Raw genomic sequence first — 20,706 nt, 5'->3', positions numbered from 1 at the left:
GAATTTGGAAAACAAACACAGAATTTACCATATGATCAGCAACACCCATGCTAGGTATATATGTAAGAGAACTGAACATAAGGCTTCCACAGAAAACCTTGCATACAATATAAACAAGTTCTTATACCAGCCAAATATCTATCAAGTAATGAGTGGATAAACAAAAGGTAGTGTGTGGATATACAAACACATACAAAATGGAGTATCAGCCATACAGAAGAGTAAGTATCAATTTACACTACAACGTGGATACACCTTAAAGGTGGCAGACAACCCCACCCCCCAAGTATGATATAACTCCACTTAGATGAACTGTCCAAAATAGGGAATTAGCAGCTGGCAATAGCCAGGGAAAGAGAAGGTAGAGTGACTGCTAGCAGGAATAAGAAGCAGTATCCCTTTGAGGAATGACAAGAATGTTCTGGAATTAGATAGTGATGATTTTACAATATCGTGACTATACTTAAAATTACATTATTATAAAATAGTAAACATTGGGGCTAGGGATATAGTCCAGTTATTAAAGTGCTTCCCTGCATGCATGAAGCCCTAGGATTTAACCCCAGTATATAAATAAATAAATTAAAATAAGTTTTCTTTTATGTATCTTATTTTAAAAGAGCTCTATATAAGATATATTTCTGAAGACCCAGCAAAAGGGCCAGAGGGACTTGCTGCAAAAGTCTGACAGCCTGAGTCCAATCCCTAAGACCCACATTGTGGGAAGAAAGAACTAAGTCCCCCAAATTGTAATCTGGCCTCCACAAACACAATGAAGCATACAAGCAAACACTAAATAAATGTAATTTTACAAAATGTTTAAAGAAATGTTCCTGTGTTTACAACTTCATACACAAACAGAAGTAGAATCAAAGCTCTGATTGCCATATTTCCCATTGTACCTCAACATTTCTCTAAAGCAGGTACTCCAAACAGACTAAAACTAATAAGATATGTGTTAAAAACTAGACTGTTAGTGAATACATGTGTTTCTGTTATACATATATAGTTGTACCTCAGTACACTAAGGACTGGTTCCACGATCCCAAAGGATGCTCAGTCATACCACAAGGAAGTGCTAAACTACGTTTATAGCAGCATTATTTGAATACTTTTAACAAATCTTCAAATAAACAAAAATAATGTTTTGAAAGATTTGTTGTAAATTAAAAAAGTGTTTCCTTGTTTGAAATTTCTTATTTAATTCCGAAACCTAAAAAGTATTACATGAAAGGAGATCTTGTGTTACCTGCTGTTATTAAAAATGAATAGTTTTAGTTCGACAGTGGTGGCTCACACCTTTAATCCCAGCATTCCGGAGGCAGAGGCAGGTGGATCTCTATGAGTCTGAGGTCAGTCTGATCTACAGGAGTTCCAGGACAGCCAGGTTACACAGAAAAACCCTCTTGTGGGGTAGGGGTGGCAGAGTAGTTCACAGGGGAAAAAAAAGATAGGTATGAAATTAATTACATTCCTTTATCAAATCAAGCTGTTTCTAAACAAACTTCTATAATTTGTAATGACTAATGAAAGCAGTTTATTATAAACATATAAACAGCCCAAAGTTTGCAATTCAGCTAGATGAAACATCTATTTCTTTATGTAAGTAGGTTTATGAAGGAAGTATGTGTGAGAGACTATTCTTTCACCACCCATCAGGAAGGGGAGTGTCACCAGAGAGCTAAACTCCTCACAAATGGAGCTTTCTCCAGTGAAAATATGGTACTAGTGTCTATAGATGGTGCTGGAGCAACACTGTGTGAGAGAAGTTGAATTTGTAGCAAAAAAGATAAAAAAAACTGGTGGAAAACATATCACTTTTACTCGGTGTTTCACAGGAAGACACTTGTTAGAGCCCGTGGGCCCCAACATAGATAACCGGACTGGTACGGAGCCACAAGGAATAAGCAGACACAGCTTACACGGTCATCATGGAAGAGCATCTCAGGCTTCTTCTCTCCTCAAGATCTCCCCATGTTTATTATCCAAACAACTTTTATACCAACACATAAACTGAGCGGGAAAATACACTAGACCTGTCCTCTAGGTCACCAGGTGAATGGCGTTTTGTCAGATCCGCATCTACCTGTCTGCTGTGTATGCTAGCTGTCACATAGGCTTGAATCAGCATCTCTATAAGGCATCCTCTAAATTACAAAGAAAGGAGCAACAACATCATGACCCTTTGTTAGGCAGAGACAGCCTGTCTGCAGGGCTACGTGACCATCTCAGATCGGGCCTATAGCTTTAGCGCCTGGCTACCACACCATATAGAAATATGGGCCTACAGGCACTCACAGCCCCCATCAGAGCGCCAATGAGATGATATGTTTTATGATATCAGAAAAATCAGTAACTTCATTAAAAGCGGTGCCTCAAGTCATTTTTAAACCCTTCATTGGAATTTTAACTAAATAGTTAACAAATGGAAGATTAGCGTTAAAATTCATTCTTTAGAAGCATTTACAGTAAATATCTTAAAATGTTTAACCAAAAATAACTTTCTCAAAGATTTAAATATAAGAGTTATAACTGATTATCTGAAATGTCTGGAGACAGTTTCAAAAATTCTTATCTTTGATTATAAAAAAAAAAACTATGATACTCTACAAATTGAAGGAGAAACTTATACAAAGCCCACCCCTAACCAAGAAGCTATTTCAATTGATGCTTGCTGGGAAAGGGAAAATGAGTTTTCTCCCAGGCAGTGTCACTAGGTAGATACATTAGCCACACTCCAAGTCAAGCCCCATGCACAGAAAGAAGCAGTTGGCCAACTCAGGACAGATTTTCTCCTAGGCCTTTTGTTTTGTTATTTTTGTCTTACTGGCTTTTTTGTTTGTTTGTTTGTTTGTTTTCCTTTTTTTTTTTGAGAGAAAGAGAGAAAAATATTTGTTTATTAAACAGGGTCTCTGTGTGCAGTTCTGGCTTCCTAGAGCTTGTTCTGTAGACCAAGTTGGCAGATTTCATAATTTTAAAATATCATCAAATAATTTTGGTTTGAGATTAAAAAAAATTCTAACAATTTCTGAAATAAGCCTTATAAAAACTGCTTCCATTTTTATTACACATTTAATGAGAAACAAGCATTCTCATTATTGACAATTATAAAGTCATTATAAATTGCCATTAAAGACAATCATAAACTATTGATCAGCTCTAAAAAATTTTCCTATTGTTTCCTACAATATCAAATCAGCAAAGATTCAATTAGTTATATAAAAATAAATAAGCACATCCATCTCACTAGTATGCAAATTTGTATTTATCCTTAATAAATGGTGAAATGAAACAAAGTATAATTATTATTTTTACCAGTAAATATGTGATCTATAATCCAATTTTAGATACTCTAACTCAAGTAAGAATTGGGGTAAAAAGGTGTCATGAACGGAAAAAATTTAAGCCCTGACTTATAATATTAATACAATATAAACAGTTGTGGAAGTGCATTGTTTAGAGAAGAGATGAAAAAGCATAAGAACATGTTCAGTATAGACACAATTTTTCCTAGGAACAAAATCAAGGTGGGAGCTATGCTAAAAGTAGGTCTACACACACACACACTATTTGCCATGGTAAGGATGGAACCTAGAGTCTCATACATACTAGTCAAGTACTCTACTGCTGAGCTATGCATTTTGTGCTCCTGCTTTCTTTTTCTAAATATACTGGTTGAATTCACAGATGCAGATTCCATTGGTATGAAGGGTTAATTACATATTAAAATAACTGTATCTTACATTCCACAATCACACTTTAGTATATGGAATTAAGCAGATTTATGTTCAAATATTTGTTATTAACTCCTATGATTTTAGTTGAGTTTATTTTTCAACTTTTGTAAGCCTTTCATAGGTGAAAAAAAAAAAGACACAACTCTCCTAAAAAGTACTTGTAAAGTTTAAGTGCAGCATAAAAATGCCACGGGCACAGCTAGCGCTCAGTAAACAATGATTAGACAATAGCAGGAAGAAGGAGTTATCTGGTGACTCATTTTTTTCAGAGTTCTAAGCTTCTCTGTTGTGGAGACTGTCATACACACTGAAGTGTAGTATTATGACTTTTATATTCGTTGGCACTGCTGCTTCTTTCATAATTTACACAATTCTCTTTCTCAGAAGTTATTTCTATTGGATTCATCTCTATCCTTAACCACCTGACTTTCATTTTATGTTTAATAATTTATTTTTTATATATATCTTGAGATCACGCTCCCCATCTCTAAAACCAACTCCACTCTCTCCCGGGAGGCCCAGAAACCCCCTTCACTAGGGCAGGTAGGGAGTAAGTCACTGAGGAAAGCACCTGCCTCTTTGAAGAGCTCTGAGTCTGCTGTTCACTGCAGAATAGGCCCAGTCATATGAGATGAAGCCATTTGGGCTCACTGATTTCAGTGGCAACAAAAGGACCCTGAAGAGAAAGGCCAGATGGTAGCATTTAACCCCCAAAACAAAATGGGTGTGCTTGTCATAAAAGGCAACTAAGTGAGTCATGAACCAGAACAGTTTAGCCCACAGGATTTTTAGCTAAGGTTAATCGATCAAGGTTTGTCTTAGGAATGAAACAAATGGGCCAACTATTAGAGTACTGCCTTATTTATCACTGTAAAGTCTGCACAGTCTAGTGGCAGACAGTTGAGTTTAGTCAACTGATATCTTGTTTCCAGACCTAGAGGCAATTCACAACAATGAGACTCCTTACTGAAACACAGCAGGCTGCTCTCTCTCTTGCCACTTCCACAGGAATATATTGTTAAGTCTTTCCCCAACCCTTCTTCAAAGGGCCCAGTGGCCATCTTCTAGGGTGACTGTGGTTTGTGGAAAAGGAAACTTCCAGACATTTCTAAAATTCTCAGGCACCAGCTTTTATATTGGTTTCCTATTACTATATAACAAACCAGCACAAACTTAATGGCATAAACAAACCAAGCATGATGTAGCTGGGTTCCTTGCCAGTACAGTTCTCAGGACCATCTAGAGTTTGGGATCCTCTGTCATACTTACTGGGATGTAGCTGAATTGAGTTGTTTGAAGTTGTAAGACTAAAGTCTCTACTGAATGTCAAAGTTACCAACAGAGAAACTCTCACTTCAAGTCCTTCTCTACTTTGTATGCAGGGTTAACTTAAGTCACTTTTAAGGATTCACCTAGCCAGGTTGGGCTAACCTGGGGTAAGTACCATTACTTAAAAGCAATTTATTTGAAACCTTAATTATTCCTGAAAAAACTCTCTTCTAGCAGGCATTGTGTGCTTGAAGGCTATCTTAAAATTATGTCTACAATAACAACGCACTGACAAATTTCCAGAATCTTCAAACACTACTGCAACTTAACAATCACACTAACCGTAGACGTTCAAACCATCAAGTGCTCGTCCAGGTTTGGCTCACAGTAGAAAGTTGGTTTACTGACTCATCCTATGACAACTTTCTCAGTTCTAAAATGGGTAACTGGAATAGACTTTAGGCTGCAAGTAGGATTTCCGTACTGATTGTAATCCAGAAGTAAGAACAGTGTGGTACAGGGAGCTAAGCCTAAATTCCTATAACTTCCTAGTATCACAATAAAACTTTAAAGGTGTCAGCAGACAGTTGAAAGACAAATGGATGGTGATGCCTATACAAACTATCACTTAACATAGCGTTAGCTTTACTTTGTACAGAGTTGGATGACTCTTGGGAAATATAGATCTTATTGTTAACTTAAGCAAGTATTCTCTCCCATAGCAGCTGCTCTTCTGGATAAGGTAGCTTCACTGGAGCAAATCAATACAGTCCCTAGCACCTGGTATGCACCTGCACACCTGGTAATGCAAGTATTAAATTGCACTCTAGGCAAGGCAGCTATTCACCAGGTAGAGACCATTCTTGACCCTCAGATATGCCCCGCTACCCAATGGGACTACTCAGACACTTAGCAGGTTGATTATATTGCTTCTCATAGAGTCTTTAAAATCTTTCCAGTGTAGGACTGTATCATCTGGAAACAAGGGCAATTTGACTTCTTCCTTTTCTCTTTGCATCCCATTTCTTTTCTCTTGCCTTAAAGGCCTGGCTAAGATTCTAAGCACTACACTGAATAAGAGTGACAAGAGTAAATGCCACATCTCATTTTAGAGGAAATGCTCTCAATTTGTCCCTATTTATTATATGGGTTATGAAAAAGTCTGTCATATTCTGCCTTCATTATGTCAAGGTATGGTCCTTCTATTACTAGATTGTTTTATTCAGGCTTTTTATAATGAACGGATGGATATGGAATATCATCAAAGGAATTTTTCTACATCTATCAAAATGATCATGTGATTCTATTTATATGCTATATTTCACTTATTGACTTGCATATGTTGAAATTCTTGCATTCCTGTAATAAAACTAACTCAATCACATATGATTTTTTAAAATGTACTATCGAATATGGCTTGCAAGTATTTTATTGAGGTTGTTTACATTTATGTTCATCTTGGAAATTGGGGCCCCTCATTTTTAAAAGTTCCTTCTTTCCCCATGGTCTTTCAATTGTAAAAACATTTTTCTATAAATATAAACAACTGTTCTTTTAAAATTAAACAAAACAGATAGAAAAAAGTAAGAAAAGTAATTTATATCAGGTTTTCAACTGAAAACAGCTTCTTACTCTTTTTTTTTTAAAGGAAAAATTTTTTTCATTTATTTTCTCAACTGACCAGTCTCCCCTTCCTCTTCTTCTCCTGCCCCCACCCCCAGCCTCCCATATGACCCCCTCACCATCCACTTCTCCTCTATTTTCATTTAGAAAGGGTCAGGCCTCCCATGGGTGTTAACCAAACATGGCACATCAAGTTTAGGCAGGACCAAGCTCCTTCCCCTGCTTTACCCCTGCTGTGTGAGGTAATCCAGCATGGGGAACATGTTCCCAAAAGCCCAGCTTCTTACTCTTAACAAGCACAATCCTAAGAGGCCCGGGAATTAATCTACTTTATAAGCAAGTGTTTGTTGGTGTAGGAAGGTTAAATAGTTTTTTTGTTTTTTTATGAAAAAGGGTTTTTATTTTATTTTTTTTAAATTTATCTATTAATTGTGTATACAGCATCTGCCTGCATCCCTGCAGACCAGAAGAGGGCACCAGATCTCATTACAGATGGTTATGAGCCATCATGTGGTTGCTGGGAATTGAACTCAAGACCTCTGGAAGAACAGTCAGTGCTCTTAACCTCTGAGCCATCTCTCAGCCCTAAATAGTTTTTTTAAATGATAAAATTAAACAAAATCATTCAGGTGGTGCTGGCACACACCCTTAATCCCAGCATTCAGGAGGCAGAAGCAGGCAAATCTTTTGAGTTTGAGGCCAGCCTGGTCTACAGAGTAGTTCCAGAATGGCCAGGGCTACATAGAGAAATCCTGTCTTGAAAAACTAACAACAACAACAACAACAACAACAACAACAACACAACCAAAAGAAAAAATTAAACAAAATCTAAACTTTAAAAATTCAAAATGTAATTAGTTGATGGAATTAGCACTTTAATTATTTTATTTATTTTTGGGATTTTGGTATGATTAGAAAGATAAAAAATTGGGAGGTAGTAAAATGTTTGGATCTAGAATATAAGTCATTTAAAGACTGACCATTTTTAGGTATTAAGTAATCTGTGCTACCTTAGTAGATGAAGGTGAGTTAATAAATAAGCTCAAATAGGTGGTGCACACAACTATACCCAATACTGGAAAGCCCTGTCAGGAGGACGGTATCAGAGGCTGGTTTGGGCCAAATAGAGCTTCTCTTAACCCTTCCCAGAAGGTAACTCACTAGTTACTTATGGCTTCTCTCAGGCATGAGTACCTGAAGACTGCAGTTTATAAGAAAGCAGCTAACTAGAGGGGAAAGTGATACTGTCTACACGTGCCAAATTCTATTTCTTGTCTTCCAATCATGTCCAATCATATTACTCACCCCTTCCAGACCTGGCAAAAACTCAAAGTCAGTGACTATCAATTTGTACCCCAATGGCCCTGTCAATACACATATTTAAGTTATTATCTCACAGCATTCAAAAAATTTAATAACAGCCAACCCAAAATGATTTTTGAAAATTGATCTACTCCATGATATTACTTTTCAAACTGAATCCTGCAATCCAATATGGATCAAAAGCAATGTTCAAAACTAATTTGGGTTGGGTAAATTCTAATTCCAGCACTTGGGAGGCAGAGACAACCCAATCCTGTGAGTTCTATATAGCAAGTTCTAAGCCAGTCAGAACTGCACAGTGACACCTTGTCTTAAAAACAAAAAACCCCCAAAATTTAGTGAAACACAATCAACATTTTAAAAATTAATCAGAAAAAGTATTTAAAAAATAGATTAAAAGAAGACAAATATTGTTTGTTTTAAAACACTTAAATGATTTAAACATTTGTGTATTCACACTCATAGGTGCATAAGCACACATAAGATCTGAAGATCTAGCCAGGTGTAGTGGCACACACCTTTAATCCCAGTAGAGGCAGGTATATGTATCTCTGAGTTCGAGGACAGCCTGGTCTACAATGCAAGTTCCAGGACAGCCAGGGCTACACAGAGAAATCCTGTCTGGGAAGAAAAAAAGCAAAACAAAACAAGGTGGGTAGCTGTACATTTGCATATTTAGTCATAAAGTAGATTTTTTTTTACTATAACTCTATTGTTATGTGAATCAGTCCAGAATGTTGGCACTAAGGTACAAGAAGCACTGAGTTTGCTAGGCAAGCACAATATAAAGCAATAAGGGTAAAAGAATTGAAAGTACAGGGACAAAACGATTAAAATGACTGATAAAAAGACATCAATACAGGGTGTGACATGACTGGAATAAAATGAAGATGTGAAGGAATTTGAGCTCTCTAAGATATAAAACAAATAAACAAAACGAATAAATAGGGGACTAGAGTAATGACTCAGTGGTTAAGAGCCCCGTTTGCTTTTTCCGAGGACCAAGATTCAATCCCCAGTACCACATGGTGGCTCATGACCATCTGTAACTCAAGTCCCAGGGGATCTAATGCCCTCTTCTGGTCCCTGCAGTACTGCATGCACGTGGTACACAGACATGCATGCAGGCAAAAAAAAAAAAAAAACCCATAAACACAAAATAATAATAAATGTATATGTATGTATGTATGTATGTATGAATATATCCAGATGTTAGAGAAGGTGTATAAAAAGCTTAAAGCCTGGGAAATATGGTCCTAGAATTTTATGGAATTTACTAATCTGGAGGAGAGCAATTCTGGGCAAGTACAGCCATGAGATACTGTGAAAAAAGTAGATTGGAACCAAAAATGGACTGTCCACAAAGACAATTAAGTCACCAGGATTACACAGAAAGTTGATCTAAAACTTTACATTGGGAGGTAAGCATCTTTATTCTCAGTGAGCAACCAAGAGATCAGCAGTAGCAAATACACAGGAGTGGCCAACTCCACAAGATACCAGATGTTCATAGATCCACTTTGCAGGATACACAGCAGTACTGATTTTGGAAAACAACAGCATCTAAATGTCAGACCAAGCCTCTTAGGGTTTTGGCATCTGCTTTATACTGCTTCTTACCTCTCTCAGTCTCCCACTGCGCCATATACAAGAATAATCAGACCTATCTGAGGGCTGCAGAGAAAATATCTGAATAAAATGCTTCCAAAAGTTGTACACAAGCTAGGAGAGAAAAAAATCATCCTTCGAAAAAGAAACTAATAAAGTCATGCAACTAGTCATCTCGGACTAACCCATACTAGTAGTTTTGATTGTTTTTAATGATTATGTCACTATTAAGACTATGGTATTTCCAAAACCTTTGCCAAGAGAAGAGGGAAATCCATCTAGTAGGTGATTCCAAGCATAAAGGGGGTACATTCAGCAATGTACAAGGGAATACATATAACGTTTATTCAAAGTCTGGATGAAGTCTCTCTGAATCTAAATCACTCTTTTGATTCTGTACTCACAAAACTATCTAATTTTCAACTAGGCTCCACAGGATTTGTGATGCTTAAGGCAATGCTCTAGGCAATCCATTACAAGGACATTGCTTTACTAATCTCTGTTAAGTACATTAAAACATACACTTTAAACAAGTTAGGCATATAAAAATATAAAGTTAGCCGGGCGATGGTGGCACACGCCTTTAATCCCAGCACTCGGGAGGCAGAGGCAGGCGGATCTCTGTGAGTTCGAGACCAGCCTGGTCTACAGAGCTAGTTCCAGGACAGGCTCCAAAGCCACAGTGAAACCCTGTCTCAAAAAACCAAAAAAAAAAAAAAAAAAAAAAAGTTAATATTTTCTTTTCAAGCTCCAATAGCATCTTGCAGATGACACTTGTAAGACTATGCATTAGAGAGATGAAGATGAGTGTTCTAGCCAATGAAAGGGCATAAAATTAACCTAAGTGATAATATGAAAATGGGGATTAAAATTTATAAAAGATAAAATAAAAGATATAACAGAAGGTCTTATAACGTGTAAGGGAACCTAGGCAATGACCACATAAAGTACCAATTGCATTACTGCAGCATAAACAAGGGAAGTCCGCCTCAAGCAACACCAATCAGGTCCGAAGGGCATTGCAGAATGTCTTTTTTTCTTTGTGACTACTCACCTGAATAAAATGTGTTGATTTTGGCAAGTTCCTTTTCACAGGTTTGGAAAAACTTCTCTTCAAACTTGGCAAAATATCTCTTAACTGTATCCTCATCTGTAACTGAAAAGCAAGAAAAAATTTTCAAATTTAAGGCAGAAGGCCAAGTGGGAAAAGTAGGGTAAAAATAGGACTACTTTCTTAGTCTTCAAAAAGCCAGTAGACGTCTGTATGTAAGTGCCTGGCAGTGGAAAGAGGCTAATCCAAACACACTACTAGTATAATACAAGTTATCATGTTGAGAAGAGAAATGCTCTAAGACTTCAGAACACAGAGAAAATTCTGTAGACAATTAATCAAAGAAGTTTCAAGGTGCTGGCAGCTGAGTTGAGTAGAATTCATGTAAGAAAAGGGAAATTAAATATTTCAGAGAAGAAAAAAATACAACAAAGAAATAAAAGAAATGAGACTGCAGCATGTTTCTAGAAAAAATAGGTTAGATTCTGTTTTATGTTATGTTAGCATTTCCTCATTTTTATTTTAGCTGTATAGACAGGGAAGGTGGTGTGGACCAGTGGGTGTAAATTAGAGGCTTGCTAGGTAACGTAGTGACTGACAAGACACCTGTACGAGTAGATAACAACTGACACCTTCAGGACAGAGGGGGATGACTTCTGGAAATGTCCATTTGGTCACTTTTGTGTGTTAATATGACTTGTAAGATCTTTCTGGACCAATGGCATGTCTTTCTGTTGACTAGATCTACTCTGTGAGTATTGTGCTAGACCTACCAACTATTAAATATACTAGAAATGCTGAAGAAAAGTAACTTCAGGGACTCTAGGAACCATGTGAGATTTGCCTAGACACTTCCCAGATCTTAACCAAAATATAGAAACATTCTATTTCTGGATCTAGGGTAACTTAACTTGAGATGTATAGAAAAAAAAAATAGGCTCCTTTCCATCCCCCAGATCCTAGACTCCAAGTGCAAACCCAGAAACCCTTAAATATTCCACCTGTGTAAGAATAAATAAAATGGCAGTTCCCTAAGAAATATAATACACACACAAATTCATAGCAGTAGAAATACTGTAAAGAGAGACAAACGGCTTAAATAGTCTTTAAAAGCTTGTCAAATTTGAACAGTGAGCTGGCTCAGCGAGTGGAGGTGCTGGCCATCAAGCCTGATAATTCCTGAAGTACAAACAGTGGAAAGAGAACAGACTCCTTCAAGTTGTCTACAGGATAGCAAATGTGCCCCCCACAAATAAATAAGTATAATTAAATAACTTTTAAAAAAGGTCATCAAACCTATTCATTTAATTTGAATAACATAATTGCAAAAAATTAATATTGTCTATTTATTATTTGTAAAAATTTATTTTTATGTACCCACTATTCTATTTCATATGCTTCAAGTCTAAGCATACAATGCAGAGTGTTCATTGATTCTTCAGAAATATGGGGATGACTTTATGTTTCTCATGTAAAAGTAGCAATTAAGATATAACAAAGGCTACAGCTATTACTCAAGGTCACTGAGAATTATTTTTTTTTTCAAAGCATAAAGCAGGCCCCAGCACTTTTAAGGAAGCTGACCCTGAGTTAAGAAAACTCCATGGTAACAGAAGCTGTGCTTAGAATAGTATCTAACTCCAGCTAATTAAAAATAAGAACAATAAATTAATTTCCTACATTCTTCATTTTAATTTTATTCCCTATTGTTAAGAAAGAAACCCCAAAAGCAAAAAGAGGCTTGGTTATATTCGCTTTGCTTCCCTATTAACAATAAGAAGACAAAGTAGCAAAGTCCAGCAATTTAGTTTAAATATGGCTTCTATTCTTTAAAATAATTAAATTATTTTAATAATTTAAATAATAAATAAAATAAAACATTAAGGTTTATATAGAAGCTACATATTCAAAAACATCAACATCAAATATTGCCAAAGACTTGGAAACAAAAACATCCATATATGAATTAACTGTGAACAATCTACTTTCTTATTTCAAAGACTATTTCATCTAAAACACTAGCAGTCTGTTATCTCTATTCACATATAACGCAAATGTCACAAATCTTAACAGAATACAGTAGGGTTACAGCAACACAGGGGAGTGATATCTGAGGGTAAAAAGGAGAAACCGTAAGTAACAACAGCAAGGGCAGCTGTGCAGAAATTAATGAAAGATGGTGTTTTTGTCCTGTCAGATTTCAAAGACCTGATACACAAAGGAACTACTAGAAGCACACTACTGGTAGAAGATTAGAAAACAACAGAGAGGACAACTCAAAATAAACTTGCATATAAAGGAGTGGATTATACAAAGAAGTCTCTCTTAAACACTATGCAAAATACAGAGACCATGAATAAATAGTTAACATGTCTACAAAATGAAGTATCTCACTTTAAGAAATGCCCTAAGTACAGTTGATAGAGAAGCAGGCAATAGGAAAATTTATATGTGCAGTATTTAATAAAAAAATCATATTCAAAATTTATTTTGGGGCTGGTGAAACGGCTCATCATGTAAGAGCACTTGAGTTCAGATTCCCAGATCCCAGCAAAATTTATCTCAGAAAATGTTTATAAGCCATCACTAAATGATTTTTAACTTCTTAATAAAATGAGCCAATTAAAGCAAATCATAGAAAAATAATAACTGGCCAAAAAAAGAAACTGAAAGAAGGCTCAATATCTCAAATGAATTCAAGATCTAAAATATAAAATGAAATTTCAACATCAGATTGGAAGCAATTTTAAAATAGTGATATCATTTTGGCAATAAGGGTAAATCAACACTCTTACTCCCTGTCGATATCTATGTGAATCTGCAGTCTTTCTAGGAAGACAGTTTGGCAGTAGTTATCAAAATGTTCAGCATGCTCAATCCCACATGCAGGAACATGCTCTAAAGGAATCTACACAAAAATAACGTATTTTCATGGATTTCATACATCATTATTTTAATAAGGAAAAAGAAAATAAATTAGCCCAGTAGTTATACTATAGCAATCATTTTCTTTTTTAAAAGTATACATGGTTTTTTTGGTGGCACATCCTAAGGGGTCAGTTGTGTCCAGATTAAGCTCAGTATCTGCTCTCCAGCCACTGACCATCAGAAACTCATTGTACTCAACGATGAACACAAGCTTGGTTCTGTCTATAAAAAGTGAATGGCCACAGAAGTAGTTGTTGATGTTCCGGGTGAACAAAGGGTTGTGGAGTCCAAATCAATGGAAAAAACACAGTTCCCAGGAAATAGGGTTTCTTGACCCACAGCAGAGCGTGCCTGTTGTTGAGTCAGGGGCACTTTTGTAAAAGACCAAGGAGAATTGAAAGGGAGAAGCACAAGTCTATTTACGGATGCCAATCTGAATGTTTTTTTTTTGTTTTTTGTTTGTTTGTTGTTGTTTGAGACAAGGTTTCTCTGAGCCCTGGTTGTGCTCATTTTAAAAAAATGAGAGAAGGATATTCCTTGACTGACAGTTACTACTCTGCTCTGGTGGATGGAGCCCCAAAGAGCCTGAAGAATCTGAAAACTTTTCAGTCTCTCTAAAGATGATATCCTCCAATATGCTGTCTGAAAGTCCATAAACAAAAAAGGTATGGAGTACAAGACCAAGGCCCCCATGATTCATCATCTTGTTACTTCACATGTCCTGAAACTCAAATCTAAGGTATTGCTCTGAAGAAAAAATGCACTAAGGAAAATAAAGAAGAGGCTACAGAATAAGCTAAACTTTTGGCCAAGAGAATGAAGCATGACAAAGAAAAATGCCAGAACAGACTGCCAAAAGACTTTGGCTGTGTCTTCTCTGAGAACTTCAAATTCTGAGTCCAGTCAAAAATAAATCTTTAAATTGACGCCTTTGATCCCAGGCAGAGGCTGGGTTAATTTAAGTAATAAGAGCTAGTGGGACAAACATAAGCTAAGGCCAAATTTACATAATTAATAAGTCTCATGTCATTACTTGAGAGCTGGCTGACTGGACAGAGAAAGGGTAGCTACAGTCAAACATACCCTAAACTCAATAATTAGTCACAAAAAGACTACACTTAATGCAAAGAGAGCTAGCATGAAAAAGCGCAAATCTTGGTAAGGCACATCAACATCTTCTGTTGATTAGCATTAACAGGAAAAAACTGAAGTGCACAAAAACTTGAGAGCTGATGAAGAATGACTCAGAGACTGTTGCTGTAGAGATCCCTTTGATCTGGACTAAGCAGTCAATTATGCAAACATAGTCTGATTTTGTTATTTCTATAACTGTCTTATACCTACTTCACATTTGTGAACAATTTCTCACCCAGCCTGCCATGCTCCTTAAGAGTATCAATCAAAGCAAACAGTTTCCACTGAGCAGAAATCACCATCAAGGGCTTTACAACCACTCTCAGGAATATTTTAATTATACCAAAAAGGTCATTTAATCTCTAATGCTGTATCTGGGTTAGACAGATCAACACCATGCCTCTCAAAACCCAATTTAAAGCTTCTATTAATTCCATTTCATTTCTGGTGTTTCATCAAATATCTTGATATTCTTCTATAAAGAATACTCCTAATTTCCAGCTTTGAGAGATACCTAGGCTAGAACTATGCCTCCTTTATTTTTATAAGTCCTATGTCAAATATATTATCTTATATAATGTGGTCCATATATTATATTTGAAATGTAAATGTTGAAATTATATTAATATGAGGACAATTTATTTTTGTAATGATTTATGAAAGTTAAAAGTCAACAATTGGCTAGGTAGTTGTAGAGCACATCTTTAATCCCAGCATTCAGGAGGCAGAGGCAGGCAGATTTCCAAGTTTGAGGCCAGCCTGGTCTACAGATTGAGTTCCAGGACACCCAGGGCTACACAGAAAAACTTTCTCTCAAAAACAAACAACAAAAAAGTCAACAATTGATGATGAATGGCTCAATGGACAAAGCTACATAAGCCTGTGGACTGGAGTTTGAATCCCCAAAGCCCAAGAAAAAGCTGGGTAAGTAAGTAAGTGTTTACTATCATAGCACATAGGAGACAGAAAAAGGGGATCCCTAGGGCAAGCTGGCTACCTAGACTAGCTGGAATTGGTGAGGACAACTTGAAGGAGTTGGTTGGCAGTGAGCATTTTTACCTGCTGAGCCATCTTGCTTCCCACCTACTGTGATTTTTTTTTTTTTTTTTTTTTTTTTTTACTCTCAGTGATGGAAATTCTGCCTTCTAGAACGTATCTAGAGAAGTTTTGGTTGTCATAACTCACTTAACAGGGTACTATAAATCTAATGGGTACAGACCAAGTACACTGTCAAAATGCCCAGCAATCCTTCGCTGTCCCTGCCCCTCCCAAATAATATCCCCAAATGTTAAAGTACAGGCTGAAAATCTCTACTTTAAAACAAAGAAGTTTTACTAAACTAACAAGGGGACTCAGGGTATTGTTTCCCAATGTTACACATAACAGTGTAATCCTGAAGAAATCTTCAGGCTCAGTATTCTGGAGAACACTCCTTCTGGAGACATTAACTTGAATGTCACCATGACTACCTTTCTGTACGTTTCATTGTATTCTACAGGCAATGACTTCCTAGCTTCTCCTACTTATGAGAAAACTTAAAAAATAAAATTCAACATGAGACTAAATCAAAAATAGGAGTATTTGGTATAACTGATTTCATGCTTTTGAGAAAACCAGTTGGAGTTTTTAAGAGTGCGAAATTTATAAATGGGAATAACTAACTTGAAATTCTATTTTTTCCCAGATACTACACTATATCCACAGATGGGAGGATAAATTATAAAAAGCATATTGCAAATAAGATTCCAAAGATAAAAATGTTACTCTGAAATCACTGGTGTAGTGAAAATGGGAATAGACTGGGAGTCATTCATTCAACAATACTAAGTCCCTCCTACGCACCTAGCAATATGGCAGGAATAGCAAGAGTGATGAGCAGAATTCATTAATTCCACACCCAGAGATTACAGCCTACCTACAAAAAATATGTCAATCAAATAATGGCACAAAAGTATAAACATTAATATAAAAGTATAAAGCATAAAGCTAACAAAAACCACAGGAGTGAGACCACGTCAAGCCTAAAGGGACATGGAAAAGAAATGTGGGAGTCTCTAGAGATGTCTCCTTTGAGAGGGAAGATGAAGATTACGCAGTCACTCACTAAAGAAGCAGTCATGGTCCAAGCAGAAGAACAACATATAGAAAAATGCTAAAGGAAGGAATAAAGTAAATCTGAGAGACAGGAGTTTATAAGGAGGACAAGGGAACAATGGTGACTATTAAAGACAGGGGCAAGCAAGGCCTAGCCAGTATGGACCCAAGAAGACGAGCCTTCTTTATGAGACAGCGAGTTCTTGCAGAGGATACTAAGCAGAGGGCAGTTATCAGCAGATATGCTTTCTAAATGAGGGCTAGAGGGGATTAACTAGGCACAGACAGAAAACACAAGAGACCATGGTAACATGGATGAGGGAGAGGACAAGAGGTAGAGCAATCCTGATGATGGATCTGGTGGGCTGGGACTGAAGCGCAGGGTGTGTTGTCAATGGACCTCTTCATCTGTTCCTTTTCTCAGTGCATCCCCATTGAATAAGTCCTTTCTCTGCTTCATATTAAAAGAGAAATCTAAGAGCTGCTTTAGAGGTAAAAATCAATAGTTTTCATGACTGGTTTTGCTGCCTACTGCCTGTATAAATTTGATGTTCCTCTACATTCTCTCTTTAAAAGAGAAGACATTTGAATAAGCAATTTAAAAAATTCTCTCTTATCTAAAAATTTTGTGTTCCATAATTAAAATGGCTAATTTGTACAAAATGATTTTGAATTCAGCCTGGCTTCTGTGGTCCTAAACAGGAGCCTCTGATCCAAGTTTGTCTTTGAGGTTTTATCACACAAAGTTTTAACCAAATGTGGTTTTAAAATAATCTTGGCAGAATACAGACCAAAAAGTCTTTGAACTGTATTTATAATATGTAACAGATGAAATTAATCTCATTTGTAGTAGCTCTAATACAATCTAAAGTATTAATTGTGGCAATGAATATTTGCCTAATATCTGCTAAACAAAGAAATCTAACATGAAAACACTGACAAATAAATTCAAATAGGACATCATTCAAGGTTAAAATGACCTGGATAGCAAGTGACTTTCAGAAGTGTTTTGCTCTTATAATTCCTAAAATAATTCTGAATAACTATCTTACATATTTTGAAGTTAAGACAAAGGATTTTAAAACACTTAAGTAGTTAAAACAATATAATTTCTGATAGATGGTGATTAAAACGACACTTTGAGAAAAGGCATAATGGAATTCAAATGCCACAGTCATTTCATCACTACTACCAAAATTCACTATTATTCACTTTAAAATTCATAAATAAAGGACTAGGGACACAGGTCAGCAGTACAATGCTTGGCAAGCAAACCTAAGGCTTTGGGTTAAATACGCAAGAATGTATGAAAAACAAAAGCATTCGTCAAACACATGAAAACAAAATTCTTTGCTGGCTGCTGATGGTGCACACCTTGCAGGTGAATCTCTGAGTTGGAGGCCAGCCTGGTTTACAGAGAGAGTATCAGGGCAGCCACAGCTGATAGAGAAACTCTGTCTCAAAACAAACAAACAAATAAATAAAACCAAAGCACAAGATCTTTAAGAGCTGATATGTTTGTTTATATTACTATGTTTTCTTCTTGAACTTATATTTTCAATTTTTTAGATCACAAAATTTAAGTTTAAGTCATTTACTGAACACATCACTATTATTTTCTGGGGATTAAATATTCATATGAATTAAAATTTAAATAGCAAAACTTTTCTAACTATCATGCTTTAAATATTAAAAATTGCCCTGCATTGAAATATCACTACAATTATTAGAATGTACTATATCAAAACATAAATATTTACAAGTATTAAACATAAAATGGCATCATTGAAGATTTGAAAATAAATTTCATATTTAAAGGAATGGAGAACCTCGTCCCAACTAGTTAATATATTCTTTGATATATGATATCCTGTTACTAGAAAGATAAATATATTACTTGCAAGAATAATGAATATCAAATTGCCATCACGTTATGAACAGTGTAGAAGAAGATCATCTATCCCATTTTAGAAATTTTATCCTTGTGAGAAACTTCGTACATACAAATAATTACAACAGGCGTTCCTCTCCCCAAAAATGTTGACTATGTGCCAGGCACTAGCCTGGTGTGGGAGCTCCTTCTGTCTATGTGTTGCTTTTATTGGTTAATGAATAAAGAAACTGCCTTGGCCTGTTGATAGGGCAGAACTTAGTAGGCAGAGAAAACTGGATTGAATGCTAGAAGGAAGAAGGCAGAGTCAGAGAGACGCCACAAAGTCGCTGCCAGAGATAGACGTGCTGAAACTTTGCTGGTAGGCCATGACCTCATAGTGATATACAGATTAATAGAAATGGGTTTAATTAATATGTAAGAGTTAGCCAATAAGAAGCTAGAGCTAATGGACCAAGCTGTGATTTAATTAATACAGTTTCTGTGTGATTATTTTGGGTCTAAGCTAGCCAGGCGGTTGGGAACCAACAAGCAACCCTCCAAAATACACTAACCTGCTGACCAAGAAAACAAATTCAGTCCCTGTACTTTGAGAGAAAACAGACACTAAAGTTAGTAATCGGGAGAACCTTGCAATAGTAAAAAGGAAAGCACAGGCTGTGAGGACACATGCCAACAGGCACTAATCCGCTAAGAGTTCAAGCAAGCCATGCAGAGGAAATGACACTGCAAGTGTGGTATGAAGGAGAAGCTGAAGGATGTAGCTAGGAAGAAGCAAGAGAAATGAGACCAGGGCAGACTAATAATACAGTCTGAAGCATTTTTAGCAGTCATTATGAATAATAAAAGGCAAAGAGACATTTCAGGATCACAAAGGGACTCAATACCTTGAGAAAGACTCATAATACACTACACCTGGTGCTTTGCCCACTAAAAAGTCAAATGCTGAAGCTCTAAACCCCAATATATTATTCAGAAGTGGGGCCTTTAGAATTAACAGGGTTCAGATAAGATAAAAAAGGTGAAACTCATACAAGAAAAAGAATGAAGATCAGGATCACTCTCTGCTAGCACAAACCATGGACATGCCATGTGATGACATAACCAGGAAGAGAGACTTCACTAGAACCTGACCATTTCGGCACCCTGACCTTGGACCTCCAGCCCCCAAAACTATGACAAATAAATGAATGTTGTTTAAGCTAGAGAGTCCATGATCATTTGTTTCAGTAGCCTGAGATAAGCTTCCATCTCATTAAATGTATAACTAAGAAAGAGCAAGGGAAATTTTCAGGAGCCAAAACATATAGAAAAAAACCCTGAAAGTTTACTGAGCACTGAAATAAAGGGTTAAACAATAAAGGTGACTTACAGACATGCTGGCTGGTGAAACAACGAAACTATCCAAATTAAACAGTATTTACATATAAATAGTCATTAGTTTAAAACTCCAAATAATCATTTGACTTCAAACACAGGTATAGATATGCTTTGCTGTGGATAACCTGATGTGCTTTCTCTGAAGGTGCTTCATGGACCACACCACTAGAAGCACCAAATGGAGATGTTTTTTTTCTTTCTTGCTGCTCACATTAATTTGTTCCTTCCATTCTGTATGATACCATATTTATCCTTCAGTAAAGCGTCATTTTACTTGGTCATTCAACTTGTTTACAATGAAAGAACACACATGTTATTGACACACCTAAATATACATAAGCCTTGAATCCATGGGTCTCTGTCATCAAGTAAATCAGTTTGTGCATACAGAATTTCAAAATAAAGGCTTGCCTATATTCAGGCAACTTATGCGAAAGGCACAAGACTATATAATCCCTGGCTTCCAGATTCTTTCTAGGAGATTGATGTGAACATTTATTTCTATTTGATAAGGCCTAAGACAGACCATAGTTGTTGCAATCAAGATTACCCTGAATTTGAGATTAGAAGATACTCAATCCTACTTGTGCTTTGCCAATCTCAAGTGAATGAAATGCAAAACAGAAGGGCAGGCTATGTATGAAGGGCTGCAACCTCTCACCTTCACT

At 36.4% G+C, this 20,706-nt stretch overlaps 1 protein-coding gene across 1 annotated transcript in view; it reads right to left on the bottom strand.

The window, feature by feature from the left end:
* Window positions 1–20,706, bottom strand: part of Xpr1 (xenotropic and polytropic retrovirus receptor 1) — a 158,421-nt gene that overhangs the window by 65,184 nt on the left and 72,531 nt on the right. The window contains exon 3 of the mRNA XM_041662278.1: window positions 10,615–10,716. Coding sequence (XP_041518212.1) covers window positions 10,615–10,716 — 102 coding nt within the window. The remainder of the gene's footprint in view (window positions 1–10,614; window positions 10,717–20,706) is intronic.

This window comes from Microtus oregoni, unplaced genomic scaffold (assembly GCF_018167655.1).
Source record: "Microtus oregoni isolate MIOR12 unplaced genomic scaffold, Mior012 000013F_ref0000133, whole genome shotgun sequence".
NCBI lineage: Eukaryota > Metazoa > Chordata > Mammalia > Rodentia > Cricetidae > Microtus > Microtus oregoni.
The sequence above is the reverse complement of the archived record's forward strand: the minus strand, read 5'-3'. Positions and strand labels throughout refer to the sequence as shown.